At 40.3% G+C, this 8,240-nt stretch overlaps 1 protein-coding gene across 1 annotated transcript in view; it reads left to right on the top strand.

The window, feature by feature from the left end:
- The window catches only part of Dip2b (DIP2 disco-interacting protein 2 homolog B (Drosophila)), a 130,413-nt gene that overhangs the window by 28,001 nt on the left and 94,172 nt on the right, over positions 1 to 8,240 (top strand). The window contains exon 4 of the mRNA XM_013018690.1: positions 5,921 to 6,046. Within this exon, the coding sequence (XP_012874144.1) occupies positions 5,921 to 6,046 (126 nt within the window). The remainder of the gene's footprint in view (positions 1 to 5,920; positions 6,047 to 8,240) is intronic.

The following is an 8,240-nucleotide window of genomic DNA, read 5'->3' as shown; positions in this document are numbered from 1 at the left end:
ACTGTACAGAGGGGTTACAATTACATGGGCAAGATAATGCGTACATTTCTTATCAAGCATTGCAGCCTCCTCCTTTGTTTACCCTTCACATCCCTTCCCCCCCCCACCCAATCCTCCCCCCCCAACATAACCTTTTCTTAAACTGCAAAACAAGAGTGTAGATTACAGTCTCTCGGAAATTGCTTTAGAAAATGTGAGAAGACATAGTAAAGATTTGCCTCAGCCACTTTGTGAGCGTGTCTTATTACATATGTATTTTCATACAGTGAAAGGAGGGGGTAGGAACTTTTCAGTCAGGGAGAAAAAAGGGAGATGCACTATACACCAGAATTTCCCCTTGTACTTACAACTAAGCAGCCATGGCAGACAGATGAGAATAGAACCAGACAAAAGTAACTCATCAAACCCAGAACTTAGACTGCAAAGGCTAGCAAGAAGTAGGAGATGAGGCTAGGAAAGATCAGAAACCAAATCTTGAGGAATCTTGAATTCCATTGGGATTTGGCAAAGTGGTACCCACGTTGGGTTTTTATTTGTCTTAGTAGCTCATTCCAGCTGCATGCTTTACCACTATTTGTGGTATTGTAGTGCTGAGAAGGAATTTTGCAAAAGGGAAGAAATAAAAGTAGTTATGATTGCCAGGGGCTGGTGGCTCACATCTGTAATCTTAGCTACTCAGAAGGCTGAGATCTGAGGATCAGAGTTTGAAGCCATCCCAGGCAGAAAAAGACCCTGTGAGACTCTTATCCGTCATTAACCACTCAAAAACTGAAAGTGGAGCTGTGGCTCAAAGTCTAAAGTACTATCCTTGAGCAAAAGAGTTCACAGTGCCCAGGCCCTAAGTTCAAGCCCCACAACCAATCAAACAAAAAGTAGTTTTGCCATGCACTGGTAGCTCACCCCTGTAATCCTAGGTACTCAGGAGGCTGAGATCTGAGAATTGTTGTTTGTAGGCCAGTTGCACAGGAAAGTCCCCATGAGACTCTTCTTTCCAATTAACCACTCAAAAACCAGAAGCTGGCACTATGGCTCAAAGTGATAGAATGCTAGCCTTGAACAAAAGAGCTCAAGGATAGCACCTAGAACCTGAGTTCAAACCTAAAAATCACCACAACCACCCCCCCCCCCAAAAAAAGTAGTTTTGATTAAGGAATGTGTTAGAAGGAGGTAAGCACATTCCAAACTTCTGCTTGTTTTCTGATACCCAAGCCTGATTTCCTAGGTACCAGTGTTGCTTCCTGAGGCTGGGCCAAAGCTCTAACCAGCACAGAAGGGTTTTAGCCTTTATTACTCATCCCTGGCCTTCTGAAAGTTTTGTGTTGTTTTTCTTTCTTTCTCATATATCTGTTTATCATACATAAATGGACTCAAATTCAAAAGATGATTCTCAGTGTCCAAGATGATCACGTATAGAAAACACTTTGTAAGCTCATCAGGCAGTGTTGTTTTGACTTTCACTTACAGAAACCTGGCTATGGTCTGTAGTCCCTGTTCTTTTGTATCAATGCTTTCAGATTATCCCAGTTACTAGAACTTATGATCTATAAAGCAGATATTTGATTAGGTGCATGAGTGCTGATTTAGTAGTCAGGTTTGGATATTTATTTGGGGGAAGAATGCTAGTGAGCGCAGAAAGAAGGGGTAAAGTAGAAAAGAAAAGGTGATTTCCTAAAAACATTGTGAAGATACTGAAAACTGAGAGTTTTGTATGCTGGCATGAGGGGACCATGAAAAAGGCATGCAAGCTGGGTGCCAGTAGCTCACACCTTATTCCTAGAAGGCTAAGATCTGAGGAGAATGGTTCAAAGCCTGCCCAGGCAGGAAAGCCCATGAGATTTCTTTCTTTCTTCCTTTCTCTCTCTCCTTCTTTCTTTCTCTCTTTCTTTCTCTCTCTCCCTCCCTCCCTCCTTTCTCTCTCTCTCTCTCTCCCTCCCTCCCTTCTTTCTTTCTTTCTTTCTTTCTTTCTTTCTTTCTTTCTTTCTTTCTTTCTGTTCCGGTCATGGAGCCTGAACTCTGGGCCTGGACTTCAGCTCAAGGCTAGCGCTCTACCACTTGAGCCAAAGTGCCACCTCTGGCTTTTTTCTTTTTGCTTATGTGGTACTGAGGAATCGAACCCACGGCCTCATGCATGCAAGGCAAGCGTTCTACCACTGAGCCACCTTCCCAGCCCCGCCCATGAGATTTCTGTTTTTAATGAACTACCAGAAAAACTGCAAGTAGAGTTGTGGCTCAAGACTAGTGTTAGCCTTGACCAAAATAAACTTCAGAGATGAGTTCAAGCCCCAGGACCTGCAAAAAAAAAGGGGGGGCATCAAACATTGGTCTGAGGTGAAAAGCATCACACTTTTCATTGTATTAGGGATTGCTCAACTAAGTAGCAAGTGAAATCTCAGCACATTGGAGAAATTAATAATCTCTGGTATCTCTGAACCAGAGATATAAGTTGTAGAAGTTGATGGGAGCTGAATTTCCACCTTTCTAATCCTTCCTAGGAAAGGTTATGTTTACATGACATTTGCAAAAATAATATAAGAACATAGGACATGTTTAGTAAAACTTTAGAATAAAGTGATGGCACAAAGAAAGGACTTAATAATGCTGGTGTCTATGGCTTGAAAAAGCTTTCATTTTGTAGAAGCTTATTAATACAATGTTTCAAACTACCATAATAAGTTTATATTTATTTGGAATTTATATAATCCAGCCTTAATCTGTTCTTGGAGCTTAGCCAGTAGAGGAGTCCTACGTGTTATTTATTTATTTTATTATTATTTTTTTTTTTTGGTCAATCGTGGGGCTCGAACTCTGGGCTTGGGTGCTGTCCCTCAGCTCTTCAGCTCAAAGCGAGCGCTCTACTGCTTGAGCCACAGCACCACTTCCGGTTTTCTAGTGGTTTATTGGAGATAAGAGTCTCACAGACTTTCCTGCCCAAGCTGGCTTTGAACCATAATCCTCAGATCTCAGCCTCCTGAGTAGTTAGGATTACAGGCATGAGCCACTGTTACCTGGCTCAAGTCCTACATTTTAGATATGCTGCATATTTAGTATCTCTTTTTCTTTTACTAGATATGTGGAATTGTCAAGCATAGAATTAATGCTTAAGGTTGAAAATGATCTTTCTATAAGTCATTCTGATAACTCCTTTGATGTTAATCTTTTGAGAAATTAGCCACCCCAAACAAATCAGCATGAAAAGAAAAAAGACTTTCAAGGAGTATTTGTATCACCTTGTTCAGCTCAAACATAAACATAATCTTGGAAAATAATATCCAACTTCTACCTGCTCCTGGCACAGAAACCCAAAGTCAGCTTTGTCTGGGGACTCAAGTTCGGAAGCGATTTATCAAAGGTCAAGATTAATTGTATGCTGGTGAATGAGTCAAATCTAGTTAAGAGGGCTGCCTGTTTTATCAAAGGCAATCTTGGCTAATAGAGTAACTGAACATCTTTTGTATGGGCAAAGTTCTGTCATGTTAGAAAACAGTTGGGTGGTTGGATTTGTTCAGACTCAGATGCTTTAACTTGGGGCATGGAACAACATACTCCATAAATATTAATTTTACAAATGTTATGAGCTTTCTAAAGCTTTCTCAATATGAATATTTCCTTCGGTTTATCAGGTTTTCTGTTGCATGTTGCCTGTCACATTTTTATAAATGTACTTTTTTTTTTCTGGTCCTAGGGCTTGAACTCAAGGCCTAGGTGTTCACCCTGAGCTGCTTTTTACTCAAGGCTAGTACTCTATTACTTGAGCCACAATGCCACTTTCAGCTTTTTCTGAGTAGTTTATTGGAGATAAGTCTCATAGGCTTTCCTGCCTGGTCTGGTTTCCAACTGCAGACCTCAGATCTCAGCCTCCTGAGTAGCTAGGAATGTAGACAGAAGCCACTGGCGCCACACAAAAGTCCAATACAAGTCTTTGATTTGCTGTCAGTCTGTTACTGAGAAAGCACTTTTCCTTAGTGTAATTGTTTAATTATTTGTTTCCTAAAAAAACTAAGAACTGTTTCTTCTAGTTTGACATTATGGATATGTTCTATTTGATAATGATATAAATTCAATAAAGTATGGCAATCTTGAGTCCACTAAGTTTACCTTGGGGATGCTAAAATAGTATATTAAATATAAATGCAGTAAAGTTTATTTTGTTTATAACTTCAAAGTAAGTTGGCACTGTGGTCTTAAAGTGAAAGCTCAAGGTGGTGTATAGTGGTACATGCCTGCAGTCTCAGCACTTGGGAGGCTGAGCAGGAGGATTGCAAGCTTGCAGCTAGTCTAGGTTATAAAGAGAGACTGTCTTCCCCCATAAAAAGTAATAGTATGATAATTTAGCAATATCTTACTTTCTTTTGTACCAGTACTAGGGCTTGAATTTAGAGCCTTAAATAATTTGGGTAGGTCACAGAAGCAAATCAAACAGCTAAAAAATCTTGAGAAAGGACAAAAACTATAATATCTTACCTTGAAGTTCAAAATTTTTTCTTCCTTCCAAGTCATTGCCATTAAAGTGATTCAGCTCTGTGTCCTTCAGTTTCTTGATTTGAGTTTAAATTCCCCAAAGAAGGATTTGATTGGCCCAACTCTTCTAAAGGTACATTTACAAAGCACAGAAGGCTTCCTGAACAGGAAGAAATTGTGAACTGGGAAGCCATTTTGGTCATTTCCTATCTCAGTAGAGAGGACTCTGTAAGAGGTTCTTACAATATGTGTGTGTGTGTGTGTGTGTGTGTGTGTGTGTGTGTGTGTATAAACATAAAAATACCTTGTTAGTTTGCAGTGAAGGTGGAGAATTAAGATCTGTCTAGTATGATAATTTCCAGATTCCTATTAGACCTGAAAGTAGAGAGGCATTTTTTTGTGGCAAGAGTCATAAACAAGTAGCAGCTACACTTGGATCTTTCTTTCTTTCTTTCTTTCTTTCTCTCTCTCTCTCTTTCTCTCTCTTTCTCTCTCTCTCTTTCTCTCTTTCTTTCTTTTCTTTTCTATTCTTTTCTTTCGTCAGTTGTGGGGCTTGAACTCTGGGCCTGGGCGCTGTCCCTCAGCTCTTCAGCTCAAGTCTAGTACTTTGCCATTTGAGCCACAGTGCCAATTCCAGTTTTCTGGTAGTTGATTGGAGATAACAGTCTCACAGACTTTCCTGCCTGGGTTGGCTTTGAACTGTGATCCTCAGATCTCAGCCTCCTGAGTAGCTAGGATTACAGGTGTGAGCTACCAGTGCCCGGCTACACTTGATCTTTCTAGGGATCTCAGCCAGGTTTTCTTTCAAACAGTTAAGTAAACCCTAAGTTGCTGCTTTTTTTGTTTGTTTGCTTGTTTATTTTTTAAATGATGAGTCTCTTCTGGACACTTGTACAGGGTGCATTTCATTAGAGGTGAGATTCTGCATGGCACTGATACCTGGCACAGTCAACCCCTTGTCGGTGTGTAGCAGTAGCATAGTCATTATAACTTCTTCTGAAATTATCCTTTATTTCTTTTGTTTCAATTTTTGTTTATAATTAGTCCACATCAAAATAAATATATAAACCATATTTTTATATTTGTTTCGGTTTTTTGCTTTTATGCCGATCCTGGGGCTTGAACTCAGGGCCTAGGAACTATGCCTGAACTTTTTTGCTCAAGGCTAGTACTACCACTTGAACCACAGCTCCACTTCCTATCCTTTTGTGTGTGTGTTTGGGGGTGGGAGTGTTGGTAGTTTATTGGAGATAAGAGTTGATGGCCTTTCCTGCCCGGGCTGGCTTTGAACCGCGAACCTCAGATCTCAGCCTCCTGAGGAGCTAGGGTTACAATCCCAGCATGAGCTGCTGCAACCAGTCTCACTTTACCTTTTTTTAACAATTGAGGCAGTGCTACCTCAGGGCTCTACAGTGTACAGGTCAGCGTAAATGCAAATAAATGTAAATGTTTAACTTTTCAGATATCCACACTGAAGCAGTTCAAGCTGCGCTGGCAAAACACAAAGAACAAAAAATGGCTTTGCCCATGCCCACCAAAAGGCGGTCTACGTTTGTCCAGTCTCCTGCAGATGCTTGCACACCTCCTGGTAGGTTTATTAAAATCCTTTCTCTCTGATGGTTATTGTCTTAATGTTCCTTAAGTAAGGTCTTTCCTTTTCCTTCTGAGATAGGAACAGAAACTCTCTACATTATCAAAGGGTGATAGGTTTTGAGTGTCACCTTACAAACAACACATTAAAAAAAAGTCTTAAGCTGGGTATCAATGGTTCATACCTGTAATCCTAGCTACTTAGGAGGCTGAGATTTGAAGATCACAGTTTGAAGCTAGCCTGGGCAGAAAAGTCCATGAGAATCTTTAGTTCGATTAACCAGCCAAAAGCCAGAAGTGGAGCTGTGGCTCAAGTAATGGAGCACTAGCCTTGAGCACAAGAGCCTCAGGGACAGTGCCCAGACCCTGAGTTCAATCCCTAAGACTGGCACACACAAAAAAAAAGCCTTAAAAATAGCTATTAAGCTCAATAGGAAGTGTACTCATTACCTTACTCATGTAACTGTAACCCTCTGTATAGTATCTTTACAATAAAAAAAAAAATCCAGAAGTGGCGCTGTAGCTCAAGCGGTAGAGCGCTCACCTTGAGCTGAAGAGCTGAGGGATGCCCAGGCCCAGAGTTCAAGCCCCACAACCAACAAAAAAAAAAAAAAAAGAAAGAAAGAAAAAAGGAAAAAAAAAAAGAAAATTTGGTGGCTAAGAGTTAAGTTCTTTTAGTTTTTTTTTTATTGTGAATATACTGTACAGAGGGGTTACACCTACATGGGAAGTTCTTTTAGTTTTGAATCCTCTTTTTGTTGTTGTTGTTGTTAAATACTTTTGTGCCTTTCAGGAGTGTTTTGAGGATGACCTCATGAAAGTTTTTCAGAGTTGTCATTAATTTTTTGCTGTGATATTGTTTTCTTGTTTAAAATTTATTTCTGTGTAACTGGAATTTTCTCTTCTCCTGTGTCTTCTAACTGGCTGTGATCAGATATATGAAGTCCATCAAAAAAAAAGAAAAAGCTATTAAAACCAAACCAGACAATAAAAACACCTTCCTAGCCGGGCGCTGGTGGCTCACACCTGTAATCCTAGCTACTCAGGAGGCTGAGATCTGAGGATCGTGGTTCAAAGCCAGCCCGGGCAGGAGAGACCGTGAGACTCCTATCTCCAATAAACCACCAGAAAACCAGAAGTGGCACTGTGGCTCAAGTGGTAGAGCGCTAGCCTTGAGCTGAAGAGCTGAGGGACAGCGCCCAGGCCCAGAGTTCAGGCCCCACAACTGGACCCCCAAAAAAAATAAATAAATAAAAATAAAAAAATAAACAAAAAAACTTTTAAAAGTAGTTTTTTAGATCAAATCCCAGACAAGAACTTGATATATAGCCTCTGAGATTAAACAGAAAACCTATTTTAGAGCTGCAGTATAGTGTCTGTCTCTCTACTGCTGTGTTACGTACAGTGAAATCTTAGGAAAAATAATTTCTCCATATTATTTTGGCCTGCTGTGTCTTTGGGGAGATTCCTAGAAAAGTTGTATTGTTGCAGTTGAATTTTATTCTCAGTTGAATTTTATTCACAGCTGTCATATTGTTGAGTCATTAATACTGATACAGGCTGATATTAGTGTTTTTTTTTCCCTAGGTTTTGACTAGCTTCTCAGAGAATTTGGGTGTGCTATGGGCTTCTTAATTGTATGTGCTTTTTTATTCACATCTGTCATGTCAATATGTTTGAAAGAGAAATAGCTCTGTGGCTTCAAGTGTTTCTCAAAATGTAACACAGTATACCTCTAGCAGACCATCACAATAAGCATTTTGTAGTCTGTAATGGTGTACACTCCAAACCCACTCATTCAGAATCTTGGATGGGTTCCCTTACACATTAGAACAGCTCAAGTTGGGTCTTCATAGACAAAGGAAGCTCTCAGTTTTGTAGCCATTCCTTGTTGGCTGATTCCACTGCAGAGTGACTGAGGGTTCAATTGCAGTAAATGGCAAAGGGGTGGGAACAACGTGACATGAAATTCTTAGAAACTACCCTCTCCAAAGCTCCATTAAAGCAGTGCAGTTTCAGAGTAAATAGGGTGCTCTCACAGCTTTGGGTTAAATGTGAGAGTACAGCAAAGGATCTGGAGAGTGCTCAGAAGGAATGGAAACCATTTTTATCCCCCTTTTCAAAAGTCACTGCCTGAGGGGAACTTACCAGCTTTGGAAACAAATCACAGCTGTTCCTTGCTGAATGGGACC

This window comes from Dipodomys ordii, unplaced genomic scaffold (assembly GCF_000151885.1).
Source record: "Dipodomys ordii isolate 6190 unplaced genomic scaffold, Dord_2.0 Scaffold42, whole genome shotgun sequence".
NCBI classification, from domain to species: Eukaryota; Metazoa; Chordata; class Mammalia; order Rodentia; family Heteromyidae; genus Dipodomys; species Dipodomys ordii.
This window is presented reverse-complemented; position numbering and strand designations above follow the sequence as displayed.